At 33.4% G+C, this 17,649-nt stretch overlaps 3 protein-coding genes across 6 annotated transcripts; 1 reads left to right on the top strand and 2 right to left on the bottom strand.

The window, feature by feature from the left end:
* Positions 1-1,841: 1,841 nt before the first annotated feature.
* On the top strand, positions 1,842-3,829 carry LOC132049278 (large ribosomal subunit protein eL21z/eL21y-like). The gene is made up of 2 exons (XM_059440028.1): positions 1,842-2,124; positions 3,412-3,829. Exons 1-2 carry the CDS (start codon positions 1,888-1,890, stop codon positions 3,667-3,669), a joined length of 495 nt encoding a protein of 164 aa, XP_059296011.1. The 5' UTR covers positions 1,842-1,887; the 3' UTR covers positions 3,670-3,829.
* LOC132049276 (probable protein kinase At2g41970) lies at positions 3,650-8,345 on the bottom strand. 3 transcript variants are annotated; one of them, XM_059440024.1, is made up of 8 exons: positions 8,110-8,345; positions 7,433-7,572; positions 6,448-6,698; positions 6,072-6,198; positions 5,425-5,698; positions 5,151-5,283; positions 4,984-5,070; positions 3,650-4,857 (listed from the first exon to the last, which is right to left on the bottom strand). In XM_059440024.1, the coding sequence occupies exons 2-8, from the start codon at positions 7,530-7,532 to the stop codon at positions 4,732-4,734; spliced, it is 1,098 nt and encodes a 365-aa protein (XP_059296007.1). In that variant the 5' UTR covers positions 7,533-7,572; positions 8,110-8,345; the 3' UTR covers positions 3,650-4,731. The 3 variants fall into 3 exon arrangements, with proteins under 3 accessions (XP_059296007.1, XP_059296006.1, XP_059296005.1); XM_059440023.1 differs by having other exon boundaries at positions 7,433-7,621; positions 8,110-8,343; XM_059440022.1 differs by having other exon boundaries at positions 7,433-7,630; positions 8,110-8,341.
* A 655-nt stretch (positions 8,346-9,000) lies between these two features.
* LOC132049277 (E3 ubiquitin-protein ligase SINAT2-like) lies at positions 9,001-12,045 on the bottom strand. Of its 2 annotated transcripts, XM_059440027.1 has the most exons (4): positions 11,833-12,045; positions 11,178-11,467; positions 10,060-10,446; positions 9,001-9,601 (listed from the first exon to the last, which is right to left on the bottom strand). In XM_059440027.1, the coding sequence occupies exons 2-4, from the start codon at positions 11,367-11,369 to the stop codon at positions 9,272-9,274; spliced, it is 909 nt and encodes a 302-aa protein (XP_059296010.1). In that variant the 5' UTR covers positions 11,370-11,467; positions 11,833-12,045; the 3' UTR covers positions 9,001-9,271. The 2 variants fall into 2 exon arrangements, with proteins under 2 accessions (XP_059296010.1, XP_059296008.1); XM_059440025.1 differs by lacking the exon at positions 11,833-12,045 and having other exon boundaries at positions 11,178-11,812.
* Between the last annotated feature and the right edge of the window lie 5,604 nt (positions 12,046-17,649).

Genomic DNA, 17,649 nt, shown 5'->3' with positions numbered 1-17,649 from the left:
ATTAAATGTGGGATTAGTTTGGCTGAGTGGACACACAATGTCCTTTGAAAAATTTACAGCCCATAACTACCTCTAAGACTTATTTATTAGTAATAGCTATTTTTTAAAAAATTATATTTGATAGCTTAATTATTTATCAAATTACCATATATAGCTTGTTTTTGTAGCCGGTGTATTTCCTAAAAATAAGGTACCTCTCTCTCAACTTACCCACAATCTTTTTTTTTTTTCAAATATTTTTCTCTCACCTATCAAATCAATTTTCTCCCTCACCTCTTTCTCTCTCTCGTTCTATCTCTATTCTTTTAAATTGATTTTCTCTCACCTACCAAATTTATTTTCTCCCTCCTTTTTTTTGTCTATTCCATCACACACATCTCGTTTTCTCGTATAAATCGAAAATCCTACGGTAGTAGCAGCAGGGTCTCTGGATAAAAAGGGTGAAATCTGTTGTTCATATGAGTGAAATCTCATATTCGTTTCCTAAAGAAGAAATTATTAGTAGGGTTACAAGAAGGGTGAAATCTGTTGTTCATATGAGTGCAAAGGATCGGCTAGAGTGCCTTATGTTGAGCGAGAAGATCGGCTTTATATGGCGATTTCGAAGACGAATAATGGAGGCTATTCGGTGAAGATGACGTTGCCAAGAGATATAGTGTTGAAGGCCGATTGAAGAAAGTTAAAAGAGAAGTTCTTTGAGAAAATTACGGAGCGAAGCCATGGTCGACGACGAAGTGAAAAAGGAGCCTAACAACAAGGACGACGGAGTGAAGCTTTATTAACTAGTCCATTGAAAGTCTTTATCTCCGGATAACGTCCTTTTTGTAGCAATGATTCTTTCAAGAACACCATTGATGAGAGTTGTGGAGGTTCATGCCCACCAAGTGTTTGATAAAATGTTTCGGATATTTCAGTGTATTAACAAACAGTATATTTAATTTTCAGTATATTTCGGCATATTATTTCGCTGTATTTCAATGTATTTATCTTCTTTTTTTTTGTATAAATATAGTGAATGTTCCAAATATAGAGCCTATTTTTACTACACATTGTTTTCACGACTTTTGTATTTCGTTGTATTTCAATGTATTTCTGCATTTTATATTTCTAATTTATGAAACAGTTTATGATATATTTCATTATATTCTATTGTATATACGCATACTACAACTTTATATTTCTTAAACAATTAACCATATTTCATTATATTTCAGTGTATATTTTTCGTATTTGGAAGTTTTTAGATCTTTAGTGGTTTTTGAATTCAAAAAGTTTTGATTGTGATAAAAGTTGAGAGAGATTCGTAAGCTTCTATGGAAGAAAAACCGTTATGCGTGATTTATGGAAAGTTTTAAATTGAATCCCATAATTTTAAAAAAAAAAAAAACTGTTCCATAAATAGGGCCTGATTTTACTCTTCAGTGATTTGTGTGAAACATGGTTGATTTAATTTGACTTACTATTTAAAAAGAAAAAGAATATTATATTCCAAAAAATATAGCCTATTTTTTCTCTCAGATTTTTTTTTTTAAAAAAATATGTTCCAAAAATAGAGCCTAAATTTACTCTAACGTATTTTGTATTTCTCTGTATTTCAAAAATGCGAGATACAACTGAAATACAGCCAAAAACAGTTATGAATTGTAAATCTTCAACTTATAGCTATAACTAATCAGAAACTATTAAAAGGTAGCTATTTGTGTAAGTTTTACATGTCCTTTTCCCAAGAATTAAAGAGGCCGATCCGCGCAAAAACTTGTAAGTAAAGCCCAAAAATAATCCGGCCCAACCCATACAAAGCCCTAAATCCCTTATATACATTCATCTCTTTGGTTTTCCTACTAGGGTTTCAGTTGCTTCCTTTACACACACACAGAGACAAAAAAAATGCCGGCAGGACATGGATTAAGGTCTCGTACTAGAGATTCATTTTCTCGTGCATTTAGAAAGAAGGGTGTTATCCCACTTTCGACTTATTTAAGGATATTCAAAATTGGAGATTATGTTGATATTAAGGTTAATGGTGCAATTCACAAAGGAATGCCACACAAGTTCTATCATGGTCGTACTGGTCGTATTTGGAATGTTACCAAACGCGCCGTTGGTGTCGAAGTTAACAAACAGGTCCTCTCTCTTTCTCACACACACACATACACATAAACATAAACAGACATGTACCTGACATGTTTTTAGCTGCTTTTATGTGAAATTGAATGTTTTACCTCACTTGCTCTTTAATTTTTTGTTGATTTGTAGCTTAAAGTAGTCATTGGTTGTTGGCATTGTTTGTCGGTATTTATACTCAGTCCTAATTTATGTGAAGTGTTTGTCTGGGTACAGAGTTTTAGAATGATAGGGAACTTTTGAAATTTGTGGTCTATAAATCATTTTAATTATTGTTACTGAATATATTGTCATTCTTATTGGGACAGACTAAAAAGGAAAGAGTATTAGATAAATTGGGACTGATGGAGTGTATAATATAACATAACATGAAAAGGTCGGTTTCAAAAAAATTTGGTTTATGGTTAAATGTGGTTACTAAGGAGATTTTATAGACACGAAGAGAATTTGCATGTATATTTTTGTTTTCGAATGCTAATTGATAATTATATACATTTCGACTCGGGAAACAAATGGAGTGTTTGCAGCATATGCTTTCCTTTTGAAAGGAGTTAAATATAGAATTAAGAGCTTTCAGGGCCTTAGAGTGAAGAGCATTACTTTTTCCAAGTAAAATGCATGAAAGGAGCTCTGTAATAGTGCCACTAACCTAAAGCTTCGAGCATTGTTTGTAGAATGCTACGTGGATAACAAATGTTGAATTGCATTTTTAATAGTGGAAGTAAGGTTTCCTGGTTCATTCATATTGAAGAAATCACTTTTTATTTTATAATTATTGTTAGATAAAAGAGTTATTTTCAAATGGAATTGTTAGTATAGGAGAAGTTTAAGAACTCATAAGAGTAAAAACTTTCTGTGAAATGGAATAGTAAAGGAGAAGTTTGAGAACTAACAGAGTAAAAAGTTTCTTTGAAATGGAATAGTAAAGGAGGAGTTAATGAACTCATATAGTAAAAAGTTATCAATGTATAGATCAAATTGACAAATACAGGTTATCATTAGGTCTTGAAACATGAAAGCTTTGTGATTTCTACTTAACTGGAGCTTTTCAGTATGTAACTGAACTATTAAAAGACATGCTAATGTTTCTTGGCTGAAATGATGAATACGCAGCATCTCTTTTCTGTCAGCTTCTTCTCAGATATCGAGGATATCTTGATGTGAAAGTCCGAAGGGCTGAGATTTCTTGTATATCTGTTGTCCTGTTGACCTTGTTATTTTGGTTCTCTCACACTAAAATGCATGGCATGCCTATTTAACTTTGTTCTTCCTTGTTCTCTATCTCAGGTTCGTAACAAAATCTTAAAAAAGAGGATCCATGTGAGGATTGAACACATTCAGGCTTCCCGGTGCACTGAAGAAGTCAAAGAAAGGATCAAGAAGAATGACCAGCTAAAGGCTGAGGCCAAAGCCAGAGGAGAGGTCGTCAGCACGAAAAGGCAACCCGCAGGACCCAAACCAGGATTCATGGTTCAAGGCACTACATTGGAGACGGTTACCCCCATACCATATGATGTGGTCAATGATTTGAAGGGAGGCTATTGATTTTTAACTCTGTTTATGTGCTTTTATGAAATTGAAAGACAGGATTAGTTTTTTGGTGTTACCTCAGACTCTGGTTTTTATTTCGAAATTTTGTTTACAATATCAGTTGAGGCCTTCATTGAACTTGTTGCTCCAAATGGAAGTGCGAAATTATCTGTTACTGCTTCATTCTATACACTGATTATGAGTTCTATTTGAATTACATAAGCGCTGCGTTGCCTTATCCTTCATTTGAATTACTAATGAGGAGAATGTTAACCAAATGTGTGTGATTTTCAACCTGATTTAATGTCTCACTAAACCTTTTACAGTGTGTAATCTTGTATTTAATGTTCATTGTCCCCTCTATGAGGTGACAATCTCTAATTGATTTTTTCTCGAGTGGTAGAGTTCCATCTCAAACAGTGATAATACCGCGTAAGCTCTATTGTAGCCACAAAGCAATCTCTCTTTGTAAGATTAATTTGTGTTCCTCAAACACAGCTAATATAATGATTGTCTCATTTAGGAGGACTAAAACTTGGGATTTCACACCAGCAGTTATGGTTCAAGTTTCTGAAAAGAAGAGAAAAATATCAATGTGTTGAAAGTATTACTATTAATATTCATAGCTGTTTCGTAGGATTAAGTATTATTTTCATAAATAAAACGCCATTTCCTGATCGGCTTATAATTGCTCCTCTTTCTCCATTGTAATTTGTGTACATTCTTTTTCATTAGTTGTCATGTTGATGATAATGGCTTGAAGATCTCTTGTAAAATTTAGAAGTGATACATTTGAATAATAGACATAGGGCTCTGAACGTTCGAACTCCCAAAAGGTAAAATTACTGGTATTCATAGCCAGTATCATGTCACAAAATCACAAAACTTTTTTTCAAGTCTTCTATTATGTAGAAGCAGACTGGATTCAGAGCGCACAACCTTAATGCTTCTGCTGCTAGTTGGACAATACAAGAATGCCCTTGTTTGAGGATTGGAGAACACCAACCAAATATGAAGATCATAGATTTGTTAAGACTCCAAAATATTAGTTCTGCTGGTTTCAAAAGCAGACACTGCCTATGTATTAGACTCAGGTCCTGCAGGTTTTGCATTGAGAAGTGGTTGCAGTGCCTTAACAACTATGGTCATATTTGGCCGAAAATCTGCCTCATATTGAACACAAAGTGCTGCAACTGCTGCCATCTGAGAGGAAAGTATACATAAAATCCATAAATGGAATACAGTTAGAAAATTATAACATGAAGTAATCCAAGATTTCTTTGACTGGTTTTTCTACAAAATAATACTAGCAAAGATCAGTGAGAAAACCTTGGCAATTGCTTTTGCAGGACAGTCATTATTTAGCTTTGGATCAACACACTGTTTCACTTTGTCTTCACTCAATCTTGGAGTTGCCTGCAGAAAGTTCGAGCATGAATTAATAGACTGTTCGTATAAATAGGTCCAATAACAAAGAGGTAAAGATAAGAACTTACCCAAGTGACAAGACTTTGTTGCCCTTTGGGCATTGTATGATCCACTGGCTTTCTTCCAGTCAGGAGTTCTAGAAGAACAACGCCAAAACTATAGACATCGCTTTTCTGTGTTATCTGTCCTGTCATTGCATACCTACGCAACAATATATCTTTATATTAATTTATCTACTGATTGTAGCGAGCGTGTTTTTCTTGTCAATTCTAAATTTCTTTTGTGTTAATGTTTACTATAACGATGAGTTGTTTTATAAAGCTTGATAAACCAGAAGCCTACTCCGGAGCGTGGTAGCCAAATGTCCCCAAAACTCGAGTGGAATGCAGACGAGCTGCTGTATCGGAAGTTTGGTTTGTCAAGTTGAAATCAGCAATCTTTGCTGTAAAATCATCAAAGAGAAGTACATTGCTGGATCTGACATCGCGATGAATAATAGGGGGCTGAATTTTCTCATGTAAGAACTCGAGGCCTTTTGCTGCACCATACGCAATTTTAACTCTCTGGTTCCAGGTAAGAACTGGACCAGGCTCCGCACCTTGAACCCCTTTTCTACCTACAACGAAAACAACCAACAATCAACTAAAATGCTGCAAGAAATCTTGCATATATTTGATGTCTTTTTGGCTTGAAGCCTTTGTGCAGTGTGTTACTCCCTCCATCTCAATTTATGTGAAGGTGTTTGACTAGCACGGAGTTTAAGAATAAAAGGAAGATTTTGAAACTTGTGGTTTAAAACAAGCTATAGATATTTGTGCTGCTATAAATCAGTAAAATATAAAGTTTAAAGTTAAATTGCTATTAAATATAGAAGGGTGTCATTCTTTTTAGGATTGACTAAAAAGGAAAGAGTGTCTCATAAATTGGGAGGGAGTATTAGTGAAGCTCAATAATCACGAGAGTAATTTTATCAGTTCGATTTGACATACCGTGTAATACATCATGTAGAGAGCCCATAGCTGCAAATTCATATATCAAGATTCTATTGTTTGCTTCTAGGCAATACCCCATAAGAGTCACAAAATGCTCATGCTTAAGTCTTGAAACCGTTGATAACTGCATAGGCAAAAAATATCAAATTTCATGTAGTATAACTGTGTCCTATGTGGACTGGACACCCTTCATCGGAAACTTACACTGAATATATAGAAAAATGTATTGTGTATATAGGTCAAAAGTTACTTTTTATACATATATATTACTCCAGTAATTTTTTAACACCCTTATACTTCTTGCATCATCACTGGTCCTTACTTCTTGCCACAAAATTAAAGAAGAGAGAAATGATATTATTAGGGAATTCACCTGGGCTGTAAAGTCTGAATCTGGTTCTGATGAAGAACTAGTGTCCAACTTTTTAATCGCCGCTTGCTGGCCATCGCTTAATTTAGCAAAAAATACGCGTCCGTAAGATCCCTCTCCGATCAAAGCTTTCTGACCGAAGTTACCGGTCAATTTGTTTAGCTCGTCCAAGGGCACAACCGGTATCTCGATTGGTAAAACTTTCTGAGGAGCTCCATTTCTTGTACCACCCCTTGGCTCTGCTCTATCACTAACTACAATACCAAAAAAGCTGGTTTGATATAACAAATGGAGTAGTAAATTTTGTATATCAAATTTAGTACTATATAATATCTGCATCTTTCATCTCTTATCCAACCTTTGACTCAGAGATGAAGGGCATGATATCCTGCTATATCATGTAGATAAGGACATGATATCCTGCTATATCATGTAGATAGGGAACATACTTGCATAAAACCAATGTTCTCTTTTCAAAAGTAATGCTTTAGCTTAATATCATCAGTTTGATACAAAATTATAAAGCTATACTATAGCTAAGATCATTCTTTCAAGTATACGAAAATAGAGGGTAGGAGTGTGAAAATACGAAAATAGAGGGTAGGAGTGTGAAATTCTTACTGATCTTGGTGTTTAGATTAAACCCAACAATTTAATCATTAAGTTACAAACTAAACTGAGAATATATATCACTTAACCAAGGTGGAGCTACGCGGAGCTAGGAGGACGGAAGGGGTTCATCCGACCCCCTTTGCCGGAAAACCATATTGTCTATACAAAGTCAAAAAAATTATGCATATATAGTTGATGTTGAACCTCTTTAGTGAAAATCTCGCCTCCACCACCAACTTACGCATGGTTAAATGATAAAAAGTGTATGTACAAGACGCATATAAAAATGTATGTACAAGACGCATATCTTTGTACTTATTGATTTGGAGTAAACAACGAGAACAGATAAAAAAGAGAATTCCGAGTAGGAGTGTACCACCACCGTAGGGATTGCCTGCTTTAGGAGGGGCTGTATTTTGGTTAGGTGGCGGACCACCGCTGTAAACGTCCTCTTCTCCACCTCCACAGCACGACATTGTTATTCAATTATGGAAGCTTCAACCTCTCTTCCAAATGCTGCTTTTATCAATCCATATAAATTTTGTATGCAACACAACAGAATTTCCTAGGAAAACTTTAGAAGATATTAATTAGAATGCACACTTCAAAACACACACACACAAAGAAAAAACTTATGAAGCAAGAACCAAGAAGACTCAAGGGGTCGTTTGCTTTTTGAAACACTACATATATTTGTCAATCATGAAAAGGAATTAAGCACCAGAAATTCAGAACTATGAAAATTAGGAGGACATTATTAATGTGCTTTATCCCGTTGAACCAACATGTTTATATTAGATATCCGCGAATTCATCGCTACATGACCATTGGCGGAGCCTGGAATTTAATCAAGGGGATTCAAAAAGAAAATTCTTATGTCAAGGAATTCAACAACTTATATATATATCTGCAAAAAATAAAATCATTTTTGCGCTATTTACGTAGGATAAGTTTTCAACGAAGAATTGAACCCCCTATGCCTCCCCCCCTACACATGACTGTAGCTGAATGAAACACAATATTATATAGCTAAATATGAGAAATGTTACATACCAAAATTCTTAGAGAAAGAAACAGCAATCTATCATGGAAAATGAGTCTGGAAAAAAAGGGGAGATGAAAGATTGAGAAAATCAGAGAAATAAAAGGAGAAGGAGAATTAAGGGAGATGCTTCATGGCTGCATTTCTCTTAAATTTCTTGTTTTTGCTTTTGTTAATTTTCTTCTCTTTTCCTTTCTTTCTCTGTGGAAAAGAATGGATTTTTTCTGTTTTAAACGGGAAAGTCGCATGGGCTCTTTAAACCGCTAAAACCAACACATTTCTACCTACTAATTATTAGTACGTGACTCCCTCTCTTTGCACGTCCCCGTATTTTCAATTATTGTCATGCACTTTTTCATTTATCTTTAATTTTTTTTTCTATTCAACTATAACAAATATATATACAGTCAAACCTCTTTATAATGTCGTCGTTTGTTCAGATATTCTTTTGCTGCTATATAAAGAAAATATTACTATAGAGAACATATAATATGAAAAATCAGCTCCAAATAAAACTTGATCATCATAGTAAAATGTTAAGTATTTAAAAAGGATGGTTGTCAACTTGTCATAGAGAGGTTTGACTGTATGTGTGATTCGATCTAAAGTTTCACTAGTCATAATTTTCAACGAAGGTTCGTAGTTTAATTTATCAGGGGAGGGGGAGGAAGAAAGGACTAAAATTGACCCCTTTTGAGATTGGAAAATTGACCATTTCTTTTTATTAAAAAACTATTGCTTGATCTTACAAGTTCTTGTAAATAACTCATTCCATATGCCTGCAAAAAATTTCCTCAGAGAACTTCGCTGAACAATTTAACTTATAGACAAAAAATCAAGGTTAGAATAAAATACTTTTCAATAAACAAATCACTTGAAAGAATTGATAGAATCTCCCAAGCTGCATCAAGAAATAAATCAACTTTATTTCATGCAAATTAGTAGTGCTAAATTTTTTTACATGAGAGTGGATTGTGACTTCCAACTTAAATGTTAGTGTGTTTGGTATCGAGGAAATATTTTTCCGTGGATAACATTTTCCTTCATACCAAACACACCTGTTTTCTTCATAAGTGATCCTGAGGCTGGTGATATACAACATACTGAAAAAGGAAAACTATGATATACTCAGCTTCCGAAAATTGACACTATACAATTGCTTAATAGGTACCATTAACTAGTCGAATGCTCCTTCCATATACGACCTATGACCTTCAACGTAAGCTCTTCCTGGTTCCCACCAGAGAAGAAAATTGCTAAGCTTCTCGGAATTATAAGTCCATCTTGACAGTCGCGAACTTTTCTATGGCTGTCTCGTATACTCCTAGGAACACCTTGCCATGTCAACTTACGGCCAAAACCACCAACTTCTAGACTATAGTTGAACATTTTGGCTTCATTGTCCTCGCCCATAAAACGTAGAAATGCCATATAAACAGGTGTCATACCTAGCAAAAACGCCTCAAAGTGCAAGACAAACTGTTTTCCAAAACAGTCGAAAACCTGCATTGAGTGAAATATGTCATTGTGCAATCCAGGAGCCATAACATAAAAGACGTTCATCCGCCTGTCCAACAGATTTCTTGAGTGTCCGAGCTTTCGAATGGCACGAAACAATTCCAATTTTTTTTTTCTAGTTCCTTAAAAATGGGCTAAAAGGGAAGGGCATTTTCGGGTACTGCCTTATATACTGCTTTTAGGCAACTTCAATTCGAGGAACACAAAGACTAGTTTAAGCACTGAGCCTCCCCAAAATTTAAGGTGTTTCTTTAAATACGAAGACAAACATTTACCAAAAAATTGGCCAAAAAAGAAAATACTCTGTTTGAGACAGAATGCAAAATACAAAATACCCCTTATCAGGATCATTACTATTTTTTTGCAGAAGTAACTATCATTTTGTACATCACTAAACAGACTTTATGACCAAAATTAGCTGTTAAAATCAGCAAAAGACTTACTGTGAGCATCCATATTGCATTCTCAACTTCGTGTGCATTCGATTTAACATATCGATGATTAAACGTGCATCCTGTATGCATATCAACTTTGTGATCCTCCTTGAGATGCAACATAAGTGTTGGAACATCCCCTTTTATCGAGCATTCTGATCCAACGGAAGGACAATGGTAAGGTCGAAATTTGCAACGTTGTTCGTGTTTGAGCTTTCGATAGTAGGGTAATATTTTGTGACAGCCAAGATTTTGATGTCTGCAGGGCAATTCCAGTGACTCTGCTACTTTTTCTAAGGCTAAGCACCTTATGTTTCCCAGTTCAATTTGGCAAGTAGGGCAGCAATTATGTGCTCCAGTCTTGCAGTTGGTGCAGAGTGTATGACCATTTGGACACTACAAGGATTTTATATACTGAACGTGAGATAAAAATATTGAAACAAAGAATGCAAGTGCTTAATAATTAGCAAATGATGGAACATACTTTAGTAAATACAGCTGTTCATAGGTATTCTAGCAATCTGATGCAGAGGTAATAAACTACTACTACTAATACTCAATTTGAGGATGAAAATATGATGATATAAAGAGTGCGAGGACCCAAGGGTGTGGCTCGTGTTCAACGAAGACGGCGAGAACCATGGGAGATGACGGTTAAATCCGCAGAGACAACTAAGCTAAATTATGGTGGGTAGAGTTACTCGATAACTAAGCTAGTGGGAGGTAACAAGTACCCGATGGAATAGTCGAGGTGCGCCATCTGGCTCGGATACCACCACCGTTACAAAAAAATACACTTTAAAGAGCTTAATAGCCAACTATGTTGCTTGGACGATCCAAAAATGGTTCCACGCCGGTGTCGGATCCTTCAAAAAAAACTGTTTTTTAACAGAGGAGGATCCTAGTTTTGAAGTTTATGGTTTAATAAATAATTATAATTGGATTTACATTCAAATATTTATAAATATTTAGTGCATATTTAATACATATATAAGGTTTGAGCAAAAGTGATTGCGCTCTGGTAAACACACAAGTTGCACTCTCCATCCGTCACTATTTTTGAAAAGTCCGAGCAACATAGATAGACAGTTACACCATATGTGAACAACCACAGGAGGAGTAATTACCTGGTAAAATGGAGGATACATGGACCTTTCGCAGATTGGGCACTCAAGCAACTCATGGATTGAAGACTTTTGAATCTTTTCACCAATATGTGTAATACTTTTGTCTAGCTCTGTCTTTGTTTTGTCACAAAGTGTAAAATCTTGCCATGATTCTACAAGTTCCTTGCAACTAGCACCACCTCCAGGAGCCATATTTGTCAACTTAATTGATATACTTCTATTTGCACAACTTAAATAACCAAGATTAACCACTGAAAGTGGCTGACTTGATGAGTCAAAGTCTCTGGTCTCTGTAGAAACACTTAGAAAGACTAGAAAAATCAAAAAGAGGAAACAACGTTAATATTACGCAAAGAAAGACAATATATACTGGTAGAAGTCCAGATGCTCATTATGACTTAGTCTATAGTGGAAAAGTCCATACCAAAAATAATTATGCCTCAGTGCCAAATAAGTCAGGATCAGCTATATGAATCTTCACAGACTATTCTACTCCATTTAAACTCATCTCAGGTCAATATTATACTATAAACAATATTGATAGAAAAGGAAAAGTACTAAAACTTCAGTCCAAGGATAGTCGATTAACATCTTTTCGTCGGAAAATGATACAGTCTAGATAGGTTAAACAAACTTTTCATTTATCTATGTATACCTTATGTTGAATCCTCTTGACGTTGTGTATATTTGCCTCTTTATATTTTGACTGCCTTAGTGATAATCTTGATTTTGCCATTACTAAAACATATTTGCAACTGATAAATATTACTCCATATAGATCTTTTTCTTGTACCGATAATGAAAAAGACAATCAGAAAAGAAAAGAACAAAAAGTGGACCAGTAGTTATTGAGTAGGGACTTAGTCTGCTATTCTTTTATTAGCTCGACCTGCATATATAATCTTTCATATTCCCTCTTGTTTTTTCCTACTTGGGTAGATGAGGTAGGTATAACTTTGAGCTAATTTAAACCAAATAGATTCTTTCAACAATACTCCAATGGAATTAGAAAATTAAAAATGATCTTTTCAACATATTTGTTAATATCTCCGATAAACGACAAACGACCAAACACAAGCTCCAAAAAAGTACAAGCAGAAAAATTCATTTAGATGCATTCATCTGTATACATTTATAATAAATATACATCCATTTGAGGAAAAAAAAAAAACTATTTTCAGAAGATAGAGAAGTAAACCAGGGCTCAGAAGGTTAAATTAATATTGTGAGTGAGATGAGAATAATTGAAAGCCGGTAAATTAAAATTAAGTCTCGTTTGGTTTCGCTAATTAAACATAGCTGATATTACAATTAAACATTTATGTGTTTGAATAGTATAATGTTGAATCTTTATTTTTTTTTTACAAATTTTAGCCAGTATGCACTCGATAGTTACTGTACAACTAGTGTAGATTACTAAACACTTGTATTATTGTGCGTAGAAACCAGTGACAGCTACGAATAACTTTGACTGTTGAATTTTTTTTAACTGACTAGCTAAAAATGTTAAGATCCGATAAAAAAAAATAACTCCAGACTTGTTGGACCACCACCGAGCTGTAACAGTAATTAATTTGTCATATAAAGACAATACTATGTTCACACAGAGACAATTCAGTGAATTGATAGCCCAACCAGCAATCATCAGGACCACCCTTTTCTGTTTTCCTTAATCTAATATTCAGGACTTTTAAATGAAATCAGAGAAAAGGGTAACAACAAAAAATGTCCTTCAGTTTTATTTTGTCATCAAGAAGCATCTTTCTTGCAATCAACCAACCATTCATGTTTAAACTCAAGATAGGTTTTGCAGAAAGCTGCCCAAACAACCAAGGCCTATCCTAACAACTTAATATTCTGAGAGCAACACACCAGAAAAACAAAAAACAAAAAACAAAAAAAAAAAAAAATAAAAAAAAAGGAAAAAGAATAGAAAACCTTATTGTTATCGTTAGTGCCTTACATAAGCAATTTTTGATTAATTCTTGATTTTTTCACATAATCATGGTATTGCAACTCCATATATACGACGGGTCAATAGATATGAAACGTCGTTTACTGACCACTTTTTAATCATATTTTTTTAAAATAACCACGGCTTCACATGTGAAAATTGAAATTACATGATAATTGCGTTTTATCAATTACAAGGACTAAAAAGTGGCCATTTGTGAATTTTTCCTAATTGCATACATACAAAATTAAATGAAAGGAAAGATGAATAAATATTCTATGAGTAGACTCCCAAAGAGATTTCATTAAACTAGTGTATTGAAATTATTAGTAAATTTAAAAATAATAGTTGTAAGTTAAGCGTACTCTTTTACGATCATAAATTTTTTGAGGTATTCTTTAAAATTTTAAGCTATTAATAATGTAATTTATTAAATTTTCATGCATATTCTAAATATGTAAGTGTAATTCACATAAATATATTAACAATCATATGTCTGCACTCTGCAATGTAAATATAATTTTTTCACTACATGTACTCTGAATCCCAATCCTTTAAGGATGTGGGGAGTAATAGAAAAAAATTCTCAAAAGATGTGGTTATAAATATGAGAGTTTATTTTAAATAAAAATATGGTATATATATGCATATGGTTCTGCACGTCAATCTTTTTTACTTTTATTTTTTAAATAACTTGTTTCCTTAATTCCATTCTTAATGTTCACATGTTTGCCTTCAAACACTATAGTTTCCATGCAAATAATCTTTGAAATATAAATAACTCATAAATGTATTACTAATAGCAAAATTAGAATTTATAAGCAAACCACTTTTGAATCTTGAGTAGAGCTTTCAAATTTAAGATTTTCAATAGAAATTTTATCACTCGGTTGTTCCACATAATTAAGAGTATTACCCCAACTTATGTGCTCCGTCTCTTTTTCGCTTTGTCAGAATCATCTCCCTGCTAATATCTAATAATAAAAAAAAATACATAATGTTCAAAATGTGAAATTTTGATTGTACTGTATACATGAATATGCAAGAAAATTAATGGATAAATAACAACATGTAAGAATCATCCAGTTGGACATCAAAATACAAAAGCACCTCTAAATACCACAAAAAAGCACCTCAAACTAATAACCAAGTAAGTTTGTTTTAAACAAAAACATTCACAATTGATTTTCAATTAACATATATTAAAACAACATCTTGTGTTAAAAGAAAAATTTGTTGTACCTGAAAAGAGAAGTGAGTAGAAAATTTGTGATTGTGGTGTTTTCCTCCGTTGCTCAGACAGATAATCAATATCTTTATTGCATATCATTCTTAAAATGTGTGTTGTTATTTCAGTAAGTCAGGATCTCTTATCATTTTTCTTAAAGATTTTGTGCCTTTGCCCTTATTTTCTACTCTTAACATTTTTCAGAAAATTAAACCCATTTATTTCTTTATAGTGACTTTCGGGTGTATTAAACATAAGTTGGATGAAAATAATAAGGAAAATGGCAAAACAATAGAGACTATAAAGGAAAAGTTGGAGCAAATTTTTAATCTAATTATAAGATAAATAGAAAAATAGGGAAAAGGATATTCAATTATAAAAATACGAAATTTTACTAATGCAAATCTCAGTAGCTCAATAACACTATAAAGAGACTATAAAGGAAAATTTGAAGTAAATTTTTAATCTTATTATAAGATAAATAGAAAAATAGGGAAAAGGATATTTCATAAAAAAGTAGATAAAATACGAAATTTTACTAATGCATAGCTCAGTAGCTCAATAACACTATAAAGCACAGCTCCACACGAGAAAAGAGCTTTACGTACTTTTTCACTAAATCCAAATCATAGGAGAAAGGAAGCGAGTCCGGAGCCTAAAGGGTATAAAAATACACGGTATAAATCAAAAGGGCATCATCAAAAATTTATATACCAAAAGGGGTATAACGTGGGCTGATCCACGTTATACCCCAAAAAAAAAATTCCGTTGTCAGATGCCATCAACGAAAAATTAAAAAAAAAAAAAAAAAAAATTGTATAACGTGGACTGATCCACGTTATACAATATATTTTGTATAACGTGGATCAGTCCACGTTATACAATTTATATTTATAACGTGGACTGCCCACGACTCTTCATCTTTATGCCCTAAAATATATTTCATGCTGATGGGTTGCTCTAGGAGTAATTAAACACATGGAGACTGCAAAATGGCATGGAATATGTGTCTTATATTATACTCCATGTAGGTACTGAAAAAGTTGTGAATGTTATCGAGTTTTAGTTTTCCACTTGCATATGTTAAGTATTCAACCTACGTGTATGTTGCAGCAAACTTCTAATATACTCCTATTTAATATGAAGTTAGTGATCACTTTCATCGTCTAACAAATTGATCCGAAATTCATACTACCTCCGGTTCGAAAAGAGTGTCCACTTAGCTATTTACACACCCCCCCCCCCTGAAAATACTAATTTTTAGACAAAAATAGGTAATTTGAATCTAATTAAGTATTGGGATTTGGTCACTTCACTTAATAAGGGTAAATTTGAAAAAACAATGTTAATGTTATAAATATTATTTATTATTATGGATGTCTATCTCTAGGAAAAATATTAGGGTTAGTGACTTTGGGATCAAGTCACTTTTTCCCTATAAATATAGAGGTTCTTCTCCATTGTAAATTAATCCCTAACAAGAGAAATAAGAACTCTCCCCTCTTCTCTCTTTCTCTACAATATTATTCTTGTTCTTTGCTTTATTATTTTATAACACGTTATCAGCACGAGATTCTAACCAACTGGGTAATAACCTCCAAATATGGAGCTTGACGTAAACTCTCCATTTTGCTTTTAAGTTGCCTGTGTTTGTTTATCTCAAATCCACATATATGACACCAAGGTAAGTGATTTCTTCCATTAATTAAGTTGAGCCATGTGGACTACTATGCACGTAAATATAGCAGATCACAATTAATGAACATAACTATGGCGAAGACGTAATTCCATGATTATATGATTAACGAGATACCCATAATTCTATTGCCAAACGTTGTTCTTTAAGTACTAATGATGATTCAAGAAACTTTATGATATTAACTTTATGGTTCGTTTGATATAAGGGACCTCAATTTCACTTGGCCATTAATTGTGCCTCCAAGTTGTTGTGCCTCCAAGTTGTTCCTGAAGAACAATATTTTAAGAGGGATTATGATATTAATTCATATCTCTTAATGGCAAAGAATAAGAGTTTGCAATAAATATATGATCACCAGAAGTGATAATATTTCTTAAATTTCGTTATTAGTAAATTTATTTCGATTTATAACCACCAGAATTGAAAATATTTTCATAGGGTTGTTGTGGCTACAATAGAGAAAATTCTCTACACTATATATGCCTAGCTTTGCTCCTGAAGTAGCAAGATCTTAGAAGAGGTTTCAGTATGCCATCATAATTTGATCGATTAACGCACGTTCAAATGATTATGTTTCATTCTGAAGAATGAAAACTTTTGATAAATATTATAAATACGGATCGCCCTCGAAGTGAATATGACAATATTTAATGATACTTATAAATACGGACGTGCACTTAGTTGTGAAGATATCACGACTCACCCGAAAGGTAGAATAATTGGGAAAGTATTGTGAATACTCTAAACTTTACTCTCGAAGTAGTAAATGCTAGAATTTACTCCTGAAGTAGTAAACTTTGAAATATACTCTTGAAATAGTAAAATTTTGAAATTTACTTTTGAAGTAGTAAATCTGACATTTACTCTCGAAGCAAGAAATCTAGAAGAAGAAAAAAGCGAGTTATATTTAATCTTTTCTCGTGAGCCGACAACCCCCGAATTCATTATGTTGAGCCAACGGAAACAATTTTAAAAATCAATATGAAAATAAGAAGGTTGAAGAATAATCATGCATATTTTTAAAGATGGTTGCCTTGATGAGAAAAGAAAATTTAAGGTACATGCGAAGTGCTTCATCTTTCCAAAGAAAACTAACGGTATGTATTCTTATGTTATGATCTAATGAGCCTTACTTTCTCATGGTATATAATATTATACTAACTAGATCGGTTTCCATGCGATAACTTAATTGTTTTAGTGAATGAAATTCTATATTTAGCAACAAAGAGCAAAGAAAAGAGACTTTCTTTTGTTGACGGTTTTTTTTTTTTAAGTGACAAGGAATTAAGTGATGCTAAGTTAATTATGGGCTAGGATCTTCTATCAAACAAATCCTATTAATTTATTATTACGGGGTATGTTTACACTTCTTCATGAGGTTTGTAGCTTTGGTAAGTTGTTATGTGGCAAACATTGCGGGTATTGGCTTCATTATCAATCTATTTACTTTGTATCGTTTTACTATATGTTTATTATGGTGTATTTTAAATGAAAGAAGAACTCAAAGTTTCAGTAGATTTTGCATAAAACGATACTTGACCGCTAGAGTGACTATGTGTTCCTAGTCTAATCATAACATATTTATGTTTAT

Source organism: Lycium ferocissimum, chromosome 3, assembly GCF_029784015.1.
Source record: "Lycium ferocissimum isolate CSIRO_LF1 chromosome 3, AGI_CSIRO_Lferr_CH_V1, whole genome shotgun sequence".
Classification (NCBI taxonomy): domain Eukaryota; kingdom Viridiplantae; phylum Streptophyta; class Magnoliopsida; order Solanales; family Solanaceae; genus Lycium; species Lycium ferocissimum.
Note: the sequence above shows the minus strand (reverse complement) of the source record. Positions and strands in the feature narration are given on the sequence as shown.